This window comes from Felis catus, chromosome C1 (assembly GCF_018350175.1).
Source record: "Felis catus isolate Fca126 chromosome C1, F.catus_Fca126_mat1.0, whole genome shotgun sequence".
NCBI classification, from domain to species: Eukaryota; Metazoa; Chordata; class Mammalia; order Carnivora; family Felidae; genus Felis; species Felis catus.
Window position 1 is genome coordinate 20,691,923 of NC_058375.1, and position 21,427 is coordinate 20,713,349.

General features: G+C 54.9%; 1 protein-coding gene across 7 annotated transcripts; it reads right to left on the reverse strand.

Moving 5' to 3' along the window:
• Window positions 1–852: 852 nt before the first annotated feature.
• Window positions 853–20,488, reverse strand: FGR (FGR proto-oncogene, Src family tyrosine kinase). 7 transcript variants are annotated; one of them, XM_011284511.4, is made up of 13 exons: window positions 20,355–20,488; window positions 11,865–11,927; window positions 10,645–10,877; window positions 10,049–10,151; window positions 9,133–9,231; window positions 5,504–5,607; window positions 5,106–5,255; window positions 4,234–4,389; window positions 3,969–4,148; window positions 3,294–3,370; window positions 2,894–3,047; window positions 1,735–1,866; window positions 853–1,624 (listed from the first exon to the last, which is right to left on the reverse strand). In XM_011284511.4, exons 3-13 carry the CDS (start codon window positions 10,862–10,864, stop codon window positions 1,416–1,418), a joined length of 1,584 nt encoding a protein of 527 aa, XP_011282813.1. In that variant the 5' UTR covers window positions 10,865–10,877; window positions 11,865–11,927; window positions 20,355–20,488; the 3' UTR covers window positions 853–1,415. The 7 variants fall into 7 exon arrangements, with proteins under 7 accessions (XP_011282813.1, XP_044891313.1, XP_023114138.1 ...); XM_045035378.1 differs by having other exon boundaries at window positions 10,645–10,874; window positions 20,355–20,483; XM_023258370.2 differs by lacking the exon at window positions 20,355–20,488 and adding an exon at window positions 19,814–19,992 and having other exon boundaries at window positions 10,645–10,874.
• Between the last annotated feature and the right edge of the window lie 939 nt (window positions 20,489–21,427).

Sequence of the window (21,427 nt, forward strand, 5' to 3'; positions counted from 1 at the left end):
TTGGTTTTCCTGGGGTCGTGCCTAGCAAAGGGCCCTTCCCAGAATTAATGCTTAGTAACTGTTTGCCAGACGCAGCCGCAGTTCCTGGCTCCCAGACTCTTTCCCCCATCCTTTCCCTCGGTAAGTTAGGGGTCAACAATTTCCTGATGGGAGAGGTGGGAACCCTTATTCCCTGTTCCTTTTGTTTCCACTTGGAGGCACATCAGCTGCCAGAGTCTCTCAAAGCTGCGGCAAGGGCATGGGACAATTCTTCACTGCACAGGTGCGTGGCGGGTTGTATAGTACCCCTAATCCCTGCCCACTACACGCCTGTAGGAGCCCCCCAGTCACTGTGACAAACAAAACTGCCTTCAAACCTCTCCAACATCCCCTAGCAGGCAGAGATGCCTGGAGTGAAATCCAAGGAGCTAGACTGGCTCTCAGACCTCTCCCTTCCCCTCCCTTCTGTGCCTTTTTGGGGAGCTGCAGAGAGTCCACTGTCTTCCCCATCGCCCCTGTCAGAGGAGGCCTAAGGTTCTGCTCTTGTGCCTGTGATGAATGGTGTATCTGCTGAAATCAGGTAAAGAATTAGCAAACCCACGGCACACAGATGGAAAGCCACTTCAGTAATGAAGGGGACATTTTGATCTCCAGTTGCCTATCTTCTGTTATCCACCTCTCAACGTGTCCTAAATTCACATGGGGACAAACATCAGGACTTTTGGGTATCCTAAAACACACTTTGAGTTCCTTGTGTTTAGTAGGCGTTAGGGCACTCTCTCGCCTTCCCCTCCCCCCAGCAGCCAAGCAGTCACACTCACCTTCCTCTGGCCACCATTTGCCCTAACAGAAGGGATTTTCATGGCTCAAGGATTCATATTATCACTTTTCTTATTTACAAAATCAATAAACACACACATGATTCAGAGAGGTGGTGAGCCCTCAGCAAGCCTCTCCCTCACCCTGGGCTTGGACCCCGGTCCCGGACTACAGTGTCCACCCAGCAGGAAAGACTTTCCCTGTCTTTGCAAAATACAGACACAAGAGAATTGAGTTGGAGGTGAATTCAGGGCGGGATGACAGGGTAAAAAAACAGGGATAGGAGGAAAATGAGGGAAAGGATATACAGTTTTATAAATAACTAGACTAAGTCTAAGCATTTCTGTTAGAGGAGAGGTGGGAAGAGAGTTGAGAGGTAGGGGTCTAAGTGGGAAGGGGGGAAACAGTGCTTGGGGCCAGAGTGAGGGATGATCTCCAAGCCTTGATTTACCCCACCTTTAAAATGAGTGGATTGGCCTCGACGGTGTCAGAGCAAGCAGGTTGCTCTGACCTGCTAGGACCCTGTAGGGTTCTAAGCCTGGGGCTTTGGGACCGGAGCCCTGGGGATTGGAAGGGATTGGTGGGTACCCTAGAAAGGTGACTGATGCTCAAACAGGTTATGTCTGATCCCCAGGCTGGTACTGGGGTTCTGTGGAGGTGAAGTAGTCCTCAAGGAAGGACTGCAGGTACTCGAAGGTAGGCCTCTCCTCTGGGTCCAGACGCCAGGTCTGCTCCATGGCCTCGTACAGGGACGCTGGGCAGCCCGGAGGGCATGGCATGTGGTACCCATGCTCCACCTGTTCCAACACTTCCCGGTTATTCATGCCTGCAGGGTGGGGCTCTGTCAGTCGGGGGATCTAGCCCCTCTGGAAGAGGCAACGGGGAGGAAGCCCTTCCCATGACCACCCACCCTTCCACCTCCCCACCCCAGCAAACCTGGGTAGGGAACTCGGCCCTTGCTGATGAGTTCAGTGAGCAGGATCCCAAAGGACCACACATCTGACTTGATGGTGAATCTGCCAAAGAGAGCAGCCTCTGGGGCTGTCCACTTGATAGGGAACTTGGCCCCTGGAGAGATTGGGAGAGAAGGGAAAGTTATTGAGGGGGTCCCTGGGAACAGCTGAATTAAGAGAATGGCGTGCAGGGGTGCCTGGCTGGCTCAGTTGGAAGAACAGGCGACTTTTGATCTCGGGGTCATGAGTTTGAGCCCCACGTTGGTTGAAGAGATTGTTTAAATAAACTTTAAAGAGAGAGAGAGAGAGAGGGAGAAAGAATGTTGTGTTTAGGATTGGGGGCCCTAAATAGAGAGGTCTCTGAGCATTACAGAAAGGACCCGGTATGTAGCCAGCACTTACTATGTATCTAGTATAGTATTGGGTACTTCACAAACATTGTAATAATTCTCTTAATAGTAACAGCCAATACTTGTATGGCCTTTACTACATGCCTGCGCTGTTTGTTTTGTTTTGTTTTAAAGTTTTTATTTATTTAAGTAATCTCTACATCCAACATGGGGCTCAAACTCATGATCCCGAAATTAACAGTCACATGTTCTTCCATCTGAACCAGCCAGGCCCCCCTGCCAGGCACTGTTTTAAAGTGATTTACATGCATTAACTCACTGAACCCTCACCAAAAAACCTATGACGTAGATACTATTATTATCCACATTGTACAGATTTGGAAAAGGAGGCACTGAGTAGTTAAGTAACTTGCCCAGATCACATAGCTTACAAGTGGCTAGGATTCGTTCCTGGGCATTCTAGTTACAGAGTTCCTATCGTTCCACTCTATTGCCTTTCACTTGAGAATTACGGCAGTGCCTGGTGTATATCTCCTGGCTTACTGTTGTCTGGATATTCTCATTTTATAGATGAGAAAAAACAGCTCACAGAGGTTAGGTGACTTGCCCAAGGCCACTCGTCTGGTAAGTAGAGGAGCTGGGATTTGAACTCAAGAGTTGCCTCTTACACTACATCAGGATGGGAGTACCCGGGATAGTCTGGGAGTGGGGGGAATCCCTGTGTATGTGGGGCCTTGCGGCAGCCCCTCGGTATAATAGGGAGTTCTTGGAAGGTAAGGAGAGACGGGCCACCTTGCCGGGGGTTGTACTCATTATCCTCAATGAGACGGGCCAGCCCGAAGTCAGCGATCTTGCACACCAGCCGTTCCCCAACAAGGATGTTGGCTGCCCTCAGGTCGCGGTGGATATAGTTCATGCGCTCCATGTAGGCCATGCCCTCAGCTACCTAGGGGGGCCAGGGTACGGATAGAAGGGAACATTTGTGTGTGGCTTGCGTGAGACATCATTTGAAAAACCCACTTTCCAGATGAGGACACTGAGGCTCAGAGATGGGCAGTGCTCTGCCTCAGGTCGCACAGATGATCCCGTGGATGGGGTTGTACTTCCAGGGATAGGGTAGGTGCTCGAGGGCACAAGGATTTGTGGAGAATTAATAGGGGTGGAGTCTGAGATAAGGGCTGCTGCCTTTTACCTGGGCTGCCATGTCCACCAACTGGGGCAGTGTCAAATCCTGGCCCTCCTGGTCCTTGAGGAACTCCAGCAAGCTACCTGAGGAAAGGAGCTCAGAAAATCAGCTGCAAGACTACCGCGGGTTCCAGGCCAGCCTTCTCTCGCTTGGCCCCGCCCCTGTCCAGATGCCTTCTCACGGCGCTTGGCCCCGCCCCGTTCCCAGCCCTCTCACTTAGATCGGTCCCCACCCAGGATCCTGCCAGGTGCCTCAATCCCTCATGGGTCTCACCCAGGCCCAGGTCCCACAGACACCCGGACTCTGCCTACAGCTCATTTCTCGTCCTCCTCCGAACCCCTAGACACGCCCCAGATCCCGCCTCTTCACAGATTCGGTCTTTACTCGCCCAAGCCCCACCCACCAGCTGACACTCCCCGCCCCCTCCCCCCCCCCGCCCCCCCGCGGCCGAGGCTCCACCCCCCCAGACGTAGCCTCAGCCCCGGCCAGTCTACCTTGGCCCCGCCCCACTACCAGCACTCACGGGGTTTCACCCATCCCGGCCTCGCTCTCTGACTCTACCGAGTCCCCTGTCCCGTCGCGTCACAGATCGCCACTCAGGACCCTCCCCTAGAGATCCCTATTTGAACTTCCTCCCAAATCCCGCCCTCCCAGACTCCGCCTCCTGACCCTGCCCCTCACCGTGGCACATGAACTCTGTCACGATGTAGATGGGCTCCTCCGACACCACGGCGTACAGCTGCACCAGCTTGTCGTGCCGCAGCAGCTTCATGATCTGCGCCTCCTCCAGGAAGGCCTTCGGGGACATGGTTCCTGGCTTCAGCGTCTTCACCGCCACCTTCGTGCTGCCATTCCACATGCCTGCCAGGTGGCCGCGGTTCGTCAGCACCGGCTCGCCGACATCCCAAGCCCTCGCCCAGCCCCCGGGACCTCGGGACCTGCGTACCCAGCCACACGTCTCCGAAGCAGCCGGTGCCTAGCCGGCGCTGGAGCGTGATGGAGCTGCGGCTGATCTCCCAGGCGTCCTTGGCCAGGCCCATTGTCTGCGGCTTCATGGTGGTGCAGGCCGCTGTGAGCAGGTGGCATAGCCCATCGTTCACCTCTGAGGAGTGGGGTGGAGGGTGTTGAAGGTCACAGGCAGGCCAGGATGCCCCACACATTCCTCATCCCATCCCAGGCTCCCCCAACCCCCTCTGAGATCAGTGGAAAGGAACTAGGCCACAGGTGAGGTCACAGGCTGGGGCAGAAGACAACCTGACCCACTGAGTAGGTGACCCACTGAGTAGTAACATGTTCCTGTCCAAGGAAGGAGGTGGCACCAAGAGGGAGAGATGATCCCTGCAGGGACGGGGTGGGGGTGGGGGTGTCCTTCCCATAGGAGGTGGCCTCCAGCTGGGCCTCCAAGGTTAAGGTGGGATTCTAACAGGTAGAAATGGAGTCAGGGATTCCAGACAAAGATGTGGACATGAGGCCTTCACCCTTCCATGGACCTCATCTTTGGCCTAATCGACCAAAGCAGAAACCTGAGCATTGATTCCCAGCTTCTTCTCAACCCATCAGCCCATCCTGCAAGTCAGGCCTGTTCAGCCTCCTACCCAGCTCGGACATTAGGGGGCACCCTTTGGACGTGGACAGCCTCACCCCTGTTTCCTCTGGAATCCTACAGAGCAGGATCCTGGGCTGGAAACCCAGAAACTGGGGTTCCAGTTCTACCCCAGGCACTACTGCTTTGGGAGCCCCTTTCCTTCCCTGGGCCTAATTCTCAGCGGGTTGGTTCAGGGATCCGAAGCACACACCAGCCTTGAGGGCCAGCCTCACCAACGTAGTGCTGCACCAGCTCCTGCACTGAGTTGAACTGGGCCCGTGTGGTGATGTAATAGCCACCGGTGTCCAGCTTGCGGATTTTGTAATGCTTCACATGGTCGCCTCTGGCCTCGTCCCAATCTCGGATGGACAGGGAGTAGGCACCTGTGGGAAAGGGTCACCTTCAAGCCTGCTCTCCTCCCCACTCCTGACCCGGGAGCCTGAGAGGCTCAAATGCCTGAGGACTGGGAATGTGGATGGCCACATCCCTTGAACCCGGTCCCGGTCTTATCTCTGCCCCCCCCCATCCCTGTCCCAGTCTGGGCCCTGGGCCTCGACCCAAGCCCCTCGCCACTTCTCCTAGCCCCACCATAATAGCCTGGCTTCCCAGTTGCCCCTTCCCAGGACCCTACCTTTGGTAGTCTCACTCTCACGAACGAGGAAGGCCCCCCGGGCGTTCCCTGGGGAGAGCAGCTGCCTCTCCGCATCCTTCCTCCCAATCTTTCCAAAGTACCACCTGTTGGGAAGGGCCAGAAAGAGGCAGATCCACCCAGTTCAACCCCCAACTCGGCCTCCTGTGGGGAAAAGCCACCTCAGGAGCCAAGATTCCAGCTCCTCACCCATGAAACGGGGCTCATACACCTGCTTTGCAGCCTGGTCATGAGGAGCATGGAGACAGGAATGTAGAATTCTTGGCTCACAGGAGTGCCCAATAAAGGTTAGGCTTCTCCTCATTCTCTGGGTTTCTCTTCAATTAAAATCGCGAGGACCCCAGTCGTCCGTGACCTCATCAGGGTGCCACCAATTCCTTAATGAATCTCACTATTGATCCTCTAGGGGCTCATTTTGCAGATGAGGAACTTGAGGCTCAGAGAGAGGAAGTGATCTGCCCATAGGACTGGCTGATAAGTCTACCTGCCCAGCCTAGTTCTTTTCTCACTACCCAGGCAATCTCTCAGATCCTTCTTCCCACACTCCTCCCTACCCTCAAACGCTTTCCTCCTGTGACTTCCACACGACAGCCACTCCTGCTTTTCTTCCCCTCTTTCTGACTGCTCCTGTCTGGCTCTGACTGCTGCTTTTCCTCCACATTCTTAAATTTGGATATTCTTGGGGCACCTGGGTGGCTCAGTCGGTTAAGCGTCGACTTCGGCTCAGGTCATGATCTCATGGTTTGTGAGTTCGAGCCCCGCGTTGGGCTCTGTGCTGACAGCTCGGAGCCTGGAGCCTGCTTCCGATTCTGTGTCTCCCTCTCTCTCTCTGCCCCTCCCCCACTTGTGCTCTGTCTCTCTCTGCCCATCAAAAATAAATAAAAATGTAAAAAAAAATAAAAAAATTTAAATTTGGATGTTCTTCTAAGTCTCAACTTCAACCTCAGGCCCAAGCATTCCTGCTCTCTCTTGGATATTCTTCCTGGGACCAAATGATAGCTTAAAAAAAAAAAAAAATTGGCGGGGGCACCTGGGTGGCTCAGTCAGTTGAGTGTCTGACTTCAGCTCAAGTCATGATCTCACAGTTCACGAGTTCAAGCCCTACATTGGGCTGGCTCCTGTCAGTTTAGAGCCTGCTTCGCATCCTCTGTCCGCGCCCCCCTTCCCCCTCCTCTCTCTCTCCCCGTCTCTCTGTGTCAAAAATAAACAATTTGAAAGAAAATTTTAAACTTTATTTATTTTGAGAGAGAAAAAAATAAACAGAGCACACAAGTGGGGGAGGGGCAGAGAGAGGAGACAGAATCCCAAGCAGGTTCTGCGCTGTCAGTGCAGGACCTGACATAGGACTTGAACCCATGAACCTTGAGATCATGAAGTCAAGAGCTGGAAGCTTAACCGACTGAGCCACCCGGACGCACCCCAAACTGCAGTTTTTAAAAAATGTTTATTTTATTTTTGAGAGAGAGTGAGAGAGACAGAGTGCGAGCAGGGGAGGGGCAGAGAGAGAGGGAGACACTGAATCCGAAGCAGGCTCCAGGCTCTCAGCTGTCAGCACAGGGCCTGATGTGGGACTTGAACCCACGAACTGTGAGATCATGACCTGAGCTGAAACCAAGAGCTGGACGCTTAACTGACTGAGCCACCCAGGCCCCCCCATTTAATTCTTATAACATTATGAGGTAGGTACTTTTGTTACACACACCACCCCCCCCCCCATTAGACAGATGAGGAAATTGAGATACCTAGTGGTTAAGCAACTCACCCAAGGCCACACGCTCTTCAGCTGTGTTGCCAGAATAGGAACCCAAGCTGTCTGCTCAAGAGCCTGCACTCTTAACCACAGCACTGCTCTTAACCATGACACTGTAGTGAGTGAGCTCAGAGCTTCGTGACACTGCTTTGAGGGTGTGGACACAAGCATGAACCCCCCAAACCTCCTACCTTCTGCATCATCACCCGTTCTGTCCTCCATGACTCCTACCACTTCGCCCAGATGAAGGCCTCACTCCTCCCCGAGCTCTGGGCCCCATCTACTCCCCTCTGCTCAGAGACATCTCTCCCCTACCAGCCAGCCCCCACATGAAGCCTCTCCATCCCACCAACCTCTACATATGCCCATGTTTCTTCCTTCCCCCCAAAACTGTTCTAAGCCCTAACTTGCCATCAACATTCTGTTATATCTCTCACCTCCCCTTCACTTGATAAAGCACTTCACACTTGGGTCTCTGCTTCCTCACCTCCTACTCCCTACCAGGCCCTGCTGTCTGGCCTTCGCCCCCCTCTTCACACAGAGAGATCCCTCACCAAGGTCACCCCCATTGCCAAACCCAGTGGCAGCCTCTGACACTCCCTTTCTTGTTTCCTGCAATCTTTCCTCCGCCCTCTTGGCTGTTCTGACTTGGCTTGGCCTGGCTTTCCAACAGCAACTTCTCCTTTAAGGCAGCTTTCTCCAAAGTTGGGTCCCAGGGCCAACCTCTTTCCCACTCTCCGTCTCTTCCTTCACCCTCCTATGCAGCTTTAATTGTCACCTCCATCCTGAAGAGCCCCAGATTTCCACCTCGGCCCAGCTGTGCCTCTGCAAGGGCCACAGCAAACGAAGAACCTTAATGCCAACTAGGAAAAGATACCCCTTCCTCTGGGCTAATTCAGCAGCCTGGGCTGGCCTGGGCGGGGCCCCTCTGCTACAAACCACAGCCTAATCCAATTCCTGGCAGGGTCCTCCACCTGGCTGTTCCTCTCTACGAATCTCACCCCAACGAGTCCCCCACCCCCAGAACCCAGGTACCTATACCCGCTCCCATGTTCCCCACTTTAGCAAATGGCACCCTCACCCACTCGGTTCCTCAAGAAGACTTTGGGCCATCCTTGATTCTTCCCACTTCCCATCACCCAGTGTCAAATTAGTCACCAAGTCCTGGTCTCTCCAATCTTTTCTTTTCCCATATATGTATATATAGGTGCACATAGATAAAAAGTTTTTACGAGCCTCGGTTTTCTCATCTGTAAAACGGGGACAATAATAATATCAAACGTGTACTTGTGAGAATTAAATGCCTCAAGGTCGGCAAAGCACCTGTCATCACATCTCGGGTTATAATGGTACACCATGAATGATACTCCCCTGCCTCCTTAACAGAATTAATTCTAAGTAGTGTCCCCTTGCAATTGTTCAGCGTTTTACAATTTTTTAAAGCGCGTGTCCTGTTGTTATCACAGAAAGTCAATATGGAGAATGCTTAGCAAATGCAGTCAGACTATCTGGGTTCAAATACCAACTCCACCTACTTACTAGCCATGTGAACTTGGGCAGGATATTTGATTTCTCTGTGCCTCAGTTGCCTCATTCATAAAACAGGATAAGATTAGTTCCTAACTCTGTTAATAGACAGAAAGCACTTTGACGAGGGCCCAGAACATGGTACGTGCTACATAAATATTGTTTACTGTCATTATCATCACTGTTCTCTTATTCACAAAATGACCTCACAGAATTGTAAATAAGAAGATAGGCTCAGAGTGGGGCTGTGACTCAGAGGTGGCCTTGGACTCCAGGGTCCTGTCCTGTCCATAGGGATAGCCACCCCCACCCCCCCCCCCCACACCCTACTCACTCTTCAGCCTGGATGGAGTCCACAGGGGCCACGTAGTTGCTGGGAATGTAGCCAGTTTGTCCAGAGCTGAGAGACCGAGCTTCCCACCAGTCACCCTCACTGCAGGCACAGGACACAGGGTGTCAGTGGCAACCCGGCCCCCTGGAGCACCCTGGGGCCAGGCAGGGCCGTGCAAAAGGTCAGGTGGAGACTAGCCCTGCCAGCCCCTCACTGGGGACACACACACCCCCCAGGGCTTTTGTCTGCTCTGCCCTCAGCCACTGCAGCTGCCCCAGAGACTTCTCCCTACAGAAGCAACATGTCTGGGGACACGTAGGACTCCTGGCATTCTCCTCTGGCTCCTCAGCTGGGCTGGGGTTTGGGTAGGCAGTGGACAGCTAATTCGGTCACTTACCCACTGAAAAATCCTCAACCACCCCCAATGACTGCATATTTCCTTCTGGATAAAATCCAGATTCTTCAACATGGCTTAAAAAGTACTGCAGAATCTGTTTCCACCCACTTCTCTAGCTTCTGCTCTCTCCATTCTGTACCTCGTACTTTATAATCCACCTAGACTGAACCACCGGGTGGTTTCCAGAAGTCATCACGGATTCTCATTCTCTCTCACTCTCTCTTCCTTTCGTCTCACCTCTTCCCTCAACATCTATTTGTTTTTTCTAGTCTCACCTTAGCAATCACCTCCTCCAGGAAGCCTGCCCTGATCACTACTATCCTGGAGACTGCATATAGTGTTCTCTCTGTGCCCCTATGTTCCCATGCTCCCCCTACATAGCAGCAATTACTCAGAGTTGTTATTGTCATGTATCTGTGTCCCCAACTAGGCTGGAGCTTTCTGAGGGACCAGGTAGGATTCTTATCTGGGTCGTGTTCCCAGCCCAGGCCATGTCCTGAGCTGGGGGACCTGGTTACTTACGTGTTATTCAGGATGTGGAACTTCTCACCCTTGGTGAAGGTGAGGTCATCCTCTGTCCGGGCCTCATAGTCATACAGAGCGGTGAACAGGGTCACCCCAGCCCCTGCAGAGTCAGGGCTACTCAGCAGAGTAGGGCATGGGACAGGGGACTCCAAGGTGACTGCACCCCCAGAATCCTGTTCCTCACACAGGCTCTATGCCTCCCCACTGCCGCAGTGACTGGTTCCCAAAGGCCTTTGGAGTGCAGTGGAGTTCTGATTTGGGCCTCACAGCTTGGCTCCACGTGGATTCAGGACACATGCCCTCAAGCCCATCCCACCCGCCCTGGGGAGTTCCCAAGTCACCCACTCCTCTTCCCCGCCAAGACTTCCCACTTGGGTCCGTCATCAGGGTCCCTCTCTCAGATGGGAACAGAGCTATGTCTACCCTTGAAACTGGGTTTCTGAAGGTAGGCCTGTACACTCTCCCTCTCAGACTGTGCTCTGAAAGCCGGGCCGTGTTTCCCACGTCACACTGGAGGCTCCTAAAGACGTCTCCCTTTCCCCCAGGTTTTCCCAGGATCCAGGCAGGGCCTGCCTCCCACCCACCGGACTCACCTGAGATGCCCCTGATGACACCCCCATCGAGGAAGGGGGTGCTGGTGGACTGAGTGGGGAAGTTGTTGTAGTTGGGGATATGGACAAAGGAGGACACAGGCCGGGCCTGAGTAGGGTCAGGGCCATAGTGGTCCACAGCCCCACTGCCCCTGAAGTCCCCTTGCAGGCCAACATCCTCCTTGGTCCCCGGCTCCAACTTCTTGCAGAACACACAGCCCATTCCAGGTGCCCTGCTACAGAACGGGGCATGCCTCACTCTGGGGCCCCTGCCGGACGTGCTGCCCTATGCACACACGCGTGCACCCGTGCACACGCACACTCACGCAGGCATGCAGTTTCCCCTCTCCGGGTCCCGCCCTAGTGAGGGGTGAAGGTGGGGCAGGGCTACCTTTGGGTCTATCTCCCCGCTGCTTTGTTCGGAGAGAGAATGTATACCCTCAATGCGCTGCTTTGGGACGCCGCTGGGTTGATTCATATATTTTTGCCTCCTGTTCCATCAACGTGTTGTGGTTTTGTGACACTCTTCAGAGTGTTGGTGCATGTGCGTCTTTTGTGCGTCTCTAAGTATTTGTGACTACACACATTTGTGGGTGTGTGTCTATACGTGTTTGTGCAGCCTCTTGTGAGTGTGTGTCTGTGCGGGTACGAGTGTGGGCGCGTGTCTGTGCATGTGATGGCTCCAGGTGTGTTCATGTCTCATCAGTTGCACACGTATGTACGTGCTTCTGTGCAAGTGTGTGCGTGTGTGTGTGTGTGTGTATCTCTCCGTGCATGCGGGTGGCCTGTGTGAGTAGGTGCCTCCGTGTCTGTGTGTCATGACCAGGTGTAGAGCCCTGTGCGGGAGCATATATGCCTGTCTGTGTGTGTGTGTGTCCGTGTGTGTGTGTGTGTAAGTACGTCTGGATGTCTCTGGGTGTATATGTGTGTCTCCCTCTGCGTATGTGCATGTCTACGTATCGAGGCGTATTTGCGCGTGAGCGTGTGTGAGGGCTCTGTGTGTCTGCACCTGGAGATTCCCTGCGGAGGGGGATCAAGGCCATTTCCTGTTGTGGGTCCAGCCTCTGGCCTCTCAGGCTGCCTCTTTATGGTTCCCCCATCTGTTACCTAGCAACAGGGCCCACGTAGGAGGAGGGGGCTGTGATGGGTTGTGGGGCTCGGGAAGGCCACCCCACCCCTTTTCCTGACCCTGAAAGCCCTCAGTCCCCGCTCTCCCCACTCACCCCTCAGGCCCCTACTCCTGGGTCAGCGGGGCTGCGGCATGGTCCTCGGGAGGGGCCAGAGACCTGAGGGCGAGAGAGAAGGACGTGGAAGACGGAGGCTCGGCCAAGGTTCCTGCGAGCCAGCTGCCAGATTTGCCCTCTTCGGGAAGCCAGGCCTGGGCTCTGTCCCGGCATGACTTCTGCCTTCATTTTCCTTCCTGCCGCCCCTGGCAAGCTGACACATCCACCCTCACGCAGGACACATCATCCACACCAACTCTCTCACACTCACATCCACCTGACACACCGGCTCACCAACACGGACAGTAACACGCCCCGGCACAGAGTCACACACCAACACCCACCGCACACACTTGCATGGGCGTGCCCGCCAACACCAACACACTCACACGAACCAGCTCTCACACGAGCCCAAGCTCTCGCGCGTGGACGCGCACACGCGCGCGCACACGCGCAAAGGCACACAGGCTGCCTCTCGGGTTGACAGACTCGGAGTCAGATGCTCATATTTTTGCGCTAGACTGGTCCCTCTCATTGGATTTCTACCAAGCGGTGCTCTCTCACTCATAGGCCCCCAGTCCCTGGCCCTTCCTCTGCACGATGCCCCCGCGCCCACCCCGGGCTCCGTAAACCCCCAGCAGCCCCAGGGTTACGTCTGGTGGCAGACTGAAGGGGGACACCTACCTCCAGAGCTGGTTCCTACCCCCACGTCAAAAAAGGCCCAGGTTAGAAGCCAGGGCCACCAGGATCCCTTGGGGAGCCCCTAAACAAGCCAAGGCTTTCCCGGTAGCTATGTCCTCTGAGCAACAGGGCAGGCAGATCATTGAGCAAGGGCTCCCCACGCCCCGCCAGAAACTCTGCCATTGCAACACTTAGAGAGGAACTGCTGGGGAGAGGGCTCGGTTTCCTAAGATGTGAGAGGAATGGACAGTTGTAGGGTGGGGCCAACCCAGTGAACCCTGATTTCTCCCAGAAGGGCTGAGGACCTTCGTGACGGGTGCCCTCGTCTTGCCTTTCTTGACCCCTAAGTCCAGTTCCCTTATGGATAGCCTCCTCCTCTTCTCTCTGGATCCTGCCCCTCCTACTGAGCACACTCACCTCTTCCAGGAAGGCTTCCTGGCTCCACCAGATCCAGCTGCCTAGCCGATGGCTCTGTCACATCAGTGCCCCGACCCCCACTCTAGACCTACCAGCACCTCTCACTCTTCACCGTAACTGTTCTCCTGTGTGTGTAGGGGAGGGACACCCATCTGGCGAACTGTGAAGGCGGGCTGTGGTAAGAGCCCTAAAATAGCCCGTGCTCACTAAGCCATTGCTGCGGATCTCCACCTCGGGACCCCTCCCCTGGGGTGCAACCACTGTGTCCGAAAGGCCCCAGGACACTGAAGGCTGGTCAGAGCCGGGGAGAGAATACAGGTAGAGGGTGAGGCCACCCAGGGCCCAGGGAGGGAAAGGATTTCAGGCACTGAGGGGACAGATGGGGACAAGATGAAGACAAAGGTTGCAGGGTGAGAATGGAGGTCTTCTCACAGGAAGACACATACACGTCTCAAATGGCACACGGGGCCTACGCCCAGATTCACACAGCCCTCCTGACACATTCTTGGACGCGCACATTACCTCGCCTACACACAGCACCTCACAGAGACTCTGAGCTCTTCTCCACACATACCTCTTCAAGGATACCCACCTTCCCACGTACACACACCTCCGGCCCTCGCCCATCTACGCACACAGCCACACACACAGCCTCTCCACAAGAACGCCGTACCCAGAGTTTACAGCCCTCACTACGCGCCAGCCACCGCGTTAAACACTTTACGTATATCCCCACGTTTTATTCTCATAACGCCACCACGAGGCACTACTAATATCGATAAGGCAACCGACGCACAGAGAGTTTGGGCCCAAGGTCACACAACAGGATGAATCCTGACATTGGGCTCCAGCATCTGAACCACCTCTCTCCGTTGCCTGGTCGCAGACACGGATAATTACAGCCAATCGTGCAAGCACGCACAAATGCACGGAGCCCCCAGAGGGACACAGATCTGCAGACCCCTCTCCCCAGTCACAGACCCACACAGAGCGCCTCTCTGGAAGAGACACAAATTCGCACAACCTCTTGGGTCCCCACATAGATACAAGGTTGCCACTTCCGACAATGCCCAGATAAATATTACCACAACATTTTTATTTTTATTTTGTTTCTTTTTTTTTTTAAGGAGGCTCTACACCCAATGGGGGGCTCAAACTTACAGCCCCGGAATCAAGAGTCACATGCTCCACTGACTGAGGCAGCCAGGCGCCCTACCGCAACATTTTTATTTCATTTTTGAAAAATTAAAAAAGATTTTTTAATGTGTATTTATTTTTGAGACAGAGAGAGAGAGAGAGAGAGAGAGAGAGAGAGAGAGAGAGACAGAGCGTGAGCAGGGTAGGGGCAGAGAGAGAGGGAGACACAGAATCTGAAGCAGGCTCCAGGCTCGGAGCTGTCAGCACAGAGCCTGACGTGGGGCTCGAACTCGCGAACATTGAGATCAGGACCTGAGCCGAAGTTGGATGCTTCACCGACTGAGCCACCCAGGTACCCCCTACCACAACATTTTTAAATCAGCCTGATGGGAGCCCCAAATTCTGCATGACTGGAATGGGGTGGGAGGGGTGGTTTAGGAACCGTCAGCCTCTAGATTCTAGAGGCAGAGGGCTGTGTGGGCTGAGGGAGACGTGACAGTGAAGGGCGCAGGCAATGGGGAACAGCTCTCAGGACTTGGAACTCCCCGATGGGGACTGAAGCCCAGGGCCAGGCATGGCTCTCTGGGCACCAGTTTGCCAAGGGGTTTGGGGGAAGTGAGGTGAGGGGGCGGGGCAAGGGTTTGGCATCTGCATGGCCCAAGGCATTGAGGGGGCCACACTGGATGTGCCCTCACTCAGAAAGCTTTGTCAGAGGAAAGAAAGAAATGGGGGAAACCAAGAAAAAGAAGGCAGAGACAGAGACTGAGAGATACAGAGAGACAAGGAGAAGGACAGGCACAGAGAGAAACAGTGCAGTGTGCTGGTACACTGACTCTCAAAAGAAAAAAGAAAAAGGTCCTGGTTTGTAGCATTTGCTGATTTCCATGGTATAAATATTCCCACCATGGCTGATTTCAAGTAGCCGAGGTGACTTCCTGAACACTGGGCTGGGAAGAGACTCACACAGTCAGCTCCCCAGAGCCAATCCTAGCTGGTTCCAGCAGCCGGCTAACAGTAAGAAAGAAAAAGAAAGAGACAAAGAGAGATAGAAATGAGAAATAGAAAGATAACAGAGAGCCAGAGACAGAAAAAGCGAAAGGTAGGAATGAAGAGAAAGACCGAGAACGAAAGATTCCAAGGCAGAGGAAGCAGGTTGGGTCCTCCGTGCTTGGGTATCTGCATACGGACAGCCCCTAGGACTCTCCCGCAGATCCTAACTGGTGCAAAGCCAAGGGTATTTGACTTCCTCGAAGTCTGGCTAATAATGATTATGCTTTAAAATGTCCAATTGATTAAACACTTACTCAGCGCCTGGCATTGTGCCAAGCAATTCCCATGCATGATCTCATTTGGTTACCTGAGGAAGTAGGTTTTATTACTACCCCCATTTTACAGATAAGCAAACTGAGTCACAGAGATGTTTAGTAACTTCCTCAAGATTACACAGTAAGTAAAGGGAGACTAAAATGCAACCCCAATCAATTTGGCTCTAATTCCACTGTAGGCACCGTTCTATTTCGTAGCCCTGGTAGAAGCAATAATGTGTGTCCCTTAATGAGCACCTACAATGTGCTGGGCCCTGTGCTACACGTTCTAAGTCCTCACTACAGCCCTGAGAGGCAAAGCCCAGGTTCTCTCGGACAGTCGTGATTTCCACAGCCGTAGAATCTGAACCCAGGCTTTTCTCTTCTCAGAGCTGAACTGGCTGCCTGCTAACACCAGAAAGGGAGCCAGCAGCTCAGAGAGGGGCCACAAGCATTCTGGCCACCACAGGAACTCGGGTCGGTTTATGAGTTTGCCCCTTAAACAGCTGGTCGACAGGAGTCAGTGTCTATAGCCACATCTGTGTCAAAATCAGGTTGTGGGTACCAGAGCTGAGGTCTATTCCTAGACCAAGGTGTTCCTGCCTTCAACACCTCCCTCTGTGTGGCCTTACCCGACTCTGTTCTTTTGTTTTTTTTTTTTTTTCAATGTAAGCTCTATGCCCAACATGGTGCTTGAACCCACAACCCCCAGATCAAGAGTCACATGCTGTATCGACTGAGCAAGCCAGGCGTCCCTGTTCTTTATGTTATTAGCTCTGGGACCTTGGATGAATGATATAAGCCCCTCTGAGCCTCAGTTTTTGCATCCGTGCAGTTATTCGGAAGGCTTGAAGAGATGTGGCTCTTGACCAATGTGCAGTGGTCAAGTGAGGCTGAAAACCACAAGCAGCAAAGCTAGAAGGCCCCCCAGAGACCATTTATCAGTTCATCCCCCTCTAGTGTGTAGTGGGGGAAGTGACTTGCTCAAGGTCAAACAGCCACACAGGGGATTCAAAGCCAGGACCATTAATTCAGGTCCAGAGTTGAGTTCACACCGTGGCTGCATTCTTCAGAGCCTGTGCAGGAGGTCACGCTGTCCCTGACTCGTATACGTCATATTTCTAGCCCCTGGCCAACTGAACATACCACCCCCGCCATATGGCAGCTGGCCACGCAGCAGGGAGCCTGCCTCCAGCCTAGCCCTACTCCTGGACACAGGAGCCCCGGGCCCACCCACCCTCTCTTGAGGTCCACACTTCTCCAAGCCATGTCAGGGCTTTGATGTAGACACAGGATGTCCTGTTCCCCCCACCCCTCCACCCCCCCCCAACCCCTGCCAAGTATCCAAGTGGGACCTGGAAACAGATTTAAGCTGAATTCTACACAGCCCGACAACTAGCTCGAGACATTGGGGAAGTTGGTTCACCTCTCTGAGCTGTAGTTTTCTTTGCCTAGAAAATAGGAATATAAATCTCTACCTCGTGGGGTTGCGTCTGAGGATCAACTGTGAAAACACCAGGCGCACAGCTGGCGCTCAGTGAACTTTCACTTCCGCCCCTTTCCCTTGAGGAAGCCCCTCCAGGGCCCAGGGAGGTGGAGCAGGCAAGGGTGGAGAAGAAAGAGAAGTTCCCAGGGTGAGGTGGGAGGGCTGGGCTGGTTCAGTCAAATGGGGGGGGGGGGGGATTTCAGAAAGAGGGAACTGGGACTTTGGGCAGCAGCCGGAAACCACCATCCTGCAAGAGTTCCGGCTACTCTTCAGGGCTCTGGGCCAGCCAGGGGCAGGACACAAGTCTTGGCCCCACTGAACCCCATCCCCTCACCAAGACCTGACCCTCCTGAAGGCTTCCGTCTCCCACCTGCCAAGGCCCTGCCCCCCCTCACTGAACTCCAGGGTCCTTACTAACCCCCATCTTTTTCACTGAGGCCTTGGCTCTCATTGAACCTCTAACCAGCCCACACCATCCTCTTGAGGCCTTAACAACCCCCTACCTCTGAACACCCAGGGCCTAAGAAGACATACCTCAGTCAGACTCTATCACCTGGTAGAGCCAGGTGGAGGGGGCGGGGGGGGGGGGGTGGATGTGGAGGAGGGGGCCTATCTTTGTCATACTGCTCTTACTCCACATGATCCTAAATGTGTCAGCTGAATTTTCTCCATGTGTGTGGGTAATGGTAGTTTCTCATCTATTGCTGAAAAGTCACCCACCAGCTTCTAAAATAAGGGTCTTCAGGGACTCAAGGTTTTGGGGAGATGGGAGCCATGGGTGGTTCAGGGGTTGCTGAGGGAATAGGAGTCTTCCAGACAGGAAGCCTCCTTCCTGGTTCCACCTTAAACCAGCCCACACCCTTAAACTAGGGGGTCTGCTGGCCTGCTGGTCTGCTTGGTGCACAAGGGGTCCTGGCTTCTCTTTCCCCAGCTCTGAGGTCCCCCCTACCCAGGCTCCCAAGGTCTGGCCACTTCCTTTGCCACATTAGCCCCAGGTGGCTGTAGAGAACACCCTAACACCCACACATATGCTCACAGGCTCATGCTCATTCAAAGTCCAAACCATACTCACAAACATCCTGACACCTCGCTCACAGCTTCGGGCCCACTGGGGAGCAGGAACCAGCCATGCAGCCCAGGAACACCACACCATCTTCCACCATTCCCCAGTCACCCACTCCCCTCTCCACAGGGCTGCAGGGGATTTAGTAGGAGTGGGGGGGGGGGGAACCGAGGCCTCAGCTCTGGCTACTTCCTTCACCACGTCAGGGACAAGAGGCCCTGGATTCAAATCCCTACTGCTGGCCCTGTCAGTCCTTCACTGCTGAAGCTCCATCTTCCTGTCTGTAAAGTGAGAACGGAGCCCTGCTTTTCCACGGTCCCACAGATGGAAGGATGCCTAAAGGCTCGGGGGTCACTGGGTGTGGGACCCAGTGGGTTGGGGGACCGAACCTCAAACCTGCTCACTTTCCCAGTATGGGGCTTCAACAGATCCATAAACATTTATTTACTGGATGTCACTTGTGTGCTGCTCCCGGAGACCCTGTCAGGCTTCCTGTACCCCCTCCATGCTTTTGAGAAGGTGAAGGAAAGCATCCCCCTAGGTCAGTAATAACTCATAACCCCTCTAAGGACACTGTGCAAAAACCGCTTTCTGCACCTGATTCTGGGGATTTGGGATGGATGGGGGGATGGGGGCTGAGTGGGGGCAGAGGTCATTCCCCGCCCCCCATAATTCAAATGAGGAAAACGAGGCCCAGTGAAGCCCTGTAACTGGCCCAAAGTTAGACAGGAATCAAGAGCCCAGTCTGGCTCAGTTCCCCCCCGACTGCAGATCCTCGCCCCAGAATGTCTGAACACTTAGCATCATTGCCTTACTCCTCTGTCCAGAAGCCTGCCCCTGACTGAGGACCCAAAATGGGGGCGGAGGGGGTACCAAAGGGGACTGCGTGGGCAACGCGCCTAACAGCAGCCAAGCGCTGGTCTCTCCCTCTCCACCCTCTGGTTGCTACGGAGACAGCCCCTCCGGGCAATCGCGGTCAAAAGCAGGATTTCCGTCGGGGCTGCCAGCAATTCCCGGATCCCGAGGGGAACGCGGACCGAGACCGCCACTGGGGGGGGGGGGGGGTGAGCAGGGGGCACCCAGAGGGGCCCATCCCTGCTGAGGGCGGGGACTTCCCCAGGAAGCCGGGACCCACGCCTCTAGCGCCTCGGAGGAGTCCCCTAGTCGTCCGGGACCCTCCCACCAGTGCCGGGGGCGGGAAAGTTTAGGGGGCTGCGATTTCGGCTGCCTCCCCGCCCTCTGGGCTGCAGGCCTCACCCTCGACTTCTGCTGATTTGGGATAGGGGGACTTCCTGGACCCCCAGAATTGTGCCCCACATTGTGCATTCTCCAGAAACGGTTCTCCTTGACCTCCTCCAGCAAACTCTCTCACCTGGTCCTCCCAGCACCCTCCCCCACCCCCAGTTCCCCTCTTCCAGACCCTCCAGCTTCTTCCCAGTTCCTCACTTTCAAGGTCCCCTCAGTTTATCCCCCAGCCCCTGTTGGGAGAGTCCCCTTAGTCCCTCTGCCCTGACTCAGCCCCCTTTCCAAATTCTATTACTTTCACTCTACAGGTTCCCTCCGTTTTCCCTACCATTTTGGGGGAGGGGGGGCGGGCAGAGGGTCCCTTCGGTCTGCTTTCCCCAATATTCCTTCAGCCCCCCCCCTCCAGATTTTATCAGTCTCTTTCTCCAGGTCTCCTCAGTTTTCCTCCTCAAGTCCTTCTCCGGGGGGCTGGGAGGGGGGTGAGGTCCCTTCGGCCCTCGGCTCGCTCAGCTCTGCTCAAGTTCAGCCTGCCTCCCGCAGCCCTCCGTCCAGGGCGCGGGCGGGTCGGAGGCGGGGCGCCGCGCTGCCCGTCCGGCCCCACCTGACGGCCGCCTACCTGGTCCCAGGGGAGGCCGCCTCGGACAGACCCCGGGAGAGCCAGCCGGGCTCCCAGCAGCCGCGAGTGCCGACGCCGTGGGGGGGGCGGGGGCGGGGAGCTGGGGAGCTGCCGGCCTCAGACCGCCGCCCGCTCTGGGCCCGGAGGAGGAAGCCGCCTCGGACTTCTCTTATTGCAGCCCTGCGGCGGCGGCGAGAACTCACAGGCCCGCCCCAGCCCCGAGCCGGCTGCCCGGGGGGGAGGGGCCCTCAAATCCCGGGCCCGCCTGCTCCCACTTCCCGCCTCCCCCGGGTTACCGGGGTTCGGCTCTCCCAGCCCTCGCCCTGCTCCCCAGCTCCTCCCCCAGACCCGGACCCCCTAGCACAGCCTCCCCTAGCACCGGCCCCTCCAAAGGAGCAAGTTCCTCACCCCCTAGAAGCACCTGCTCTTTTAGACTGATTGGAGTCCAGGTGAAGAAGCAGCTGTTCTCTATCACTGAAGCCCACCCCCCGCCCCCTTTTGCAGCTGGGAAAACTGAGGACCAAATGCAGGCAGGCTTTACCCAAGTTCTCCACGGCCCGCTGACATCAGATTGCTGTCACCGGAGCCACTGCGGATCCAATCGCCTTGACTTGCCTATCTCAGGAGCCGGAGACGTGGGGGCACAGGGATGTAGGGCGGTGGGGAGGGCGGGGACCCTTCTGGGAAACTGCTTGTCAGAGGAATCAGCCCTCAGGCCGCACCCAGGGAGGGAAGAGTGTCAGCTTCCCCCAAACACCCAAGATTTAGAGAAACTTGAGTGTCACCCTCAGTTCCAGCCTTTCTGAGTAGGAGGAATCCCTGACCCCTACACACACACACACACACACACACACACACACACACACACACACACACACACGGGGGGGGGGGTGGGGAGAGGTTCAATCCTCCCTCCACTGTTAACTTCTTCAGCCTTAAACCAAGGACCAGGAAAACCCCTCCTCCTCTGGGGAGGAGATGTGTGTGGGAGGGCCATTTGGTGAAGTAGGTGTGTTCAGGATATGGTGGGAAGGCAGGGAGGGTGTGTGAGCCCAGGTGTGTGTGTGTGTGTGTGCGCGCGCGTGCGTGTGCTTGGATGAGTGATTATAGGCAATGAAATCGATGACTGCAATGTTGGAATCAACAACTGGGACACGTTTTGCAGGCACATGTGTTTCTATGTACGAGCAGGGATGTGTGTGAATGATGTGGGTGTATGTGTGTGAGAGTGTGCTTGTGCACACACGCTCAGGTACGTCCCAGTGTGATTGTGGGATGTAGGTAAGAATGCTTTTCTCTTAGCAAAGGGAAAGCAGTGATGGGAAGGAAGAAACTGGAAGAGGCAGAGACACAGGGACTTGGGAACGGTGGTCTCACGTTGGCTGGGCAGCTTCACAGCCAACAGCAAACGCTACCTAACTGGCTATTGGTCCACATATTCGCTTAACAAACAAACAAACAAACAAACATTAGTTATTGCCTGTCAGGTACCAGGCTTAGGGAACGCAGAGATTAATGAGACTGGTCCCTGTCCCTAAGGGATTCCCAATCTATCAGGCTCCCTCTGTCATTCGTCCAGTTCTGGCTCCTCAGGAGGCCTTCTCTGACTGCCAC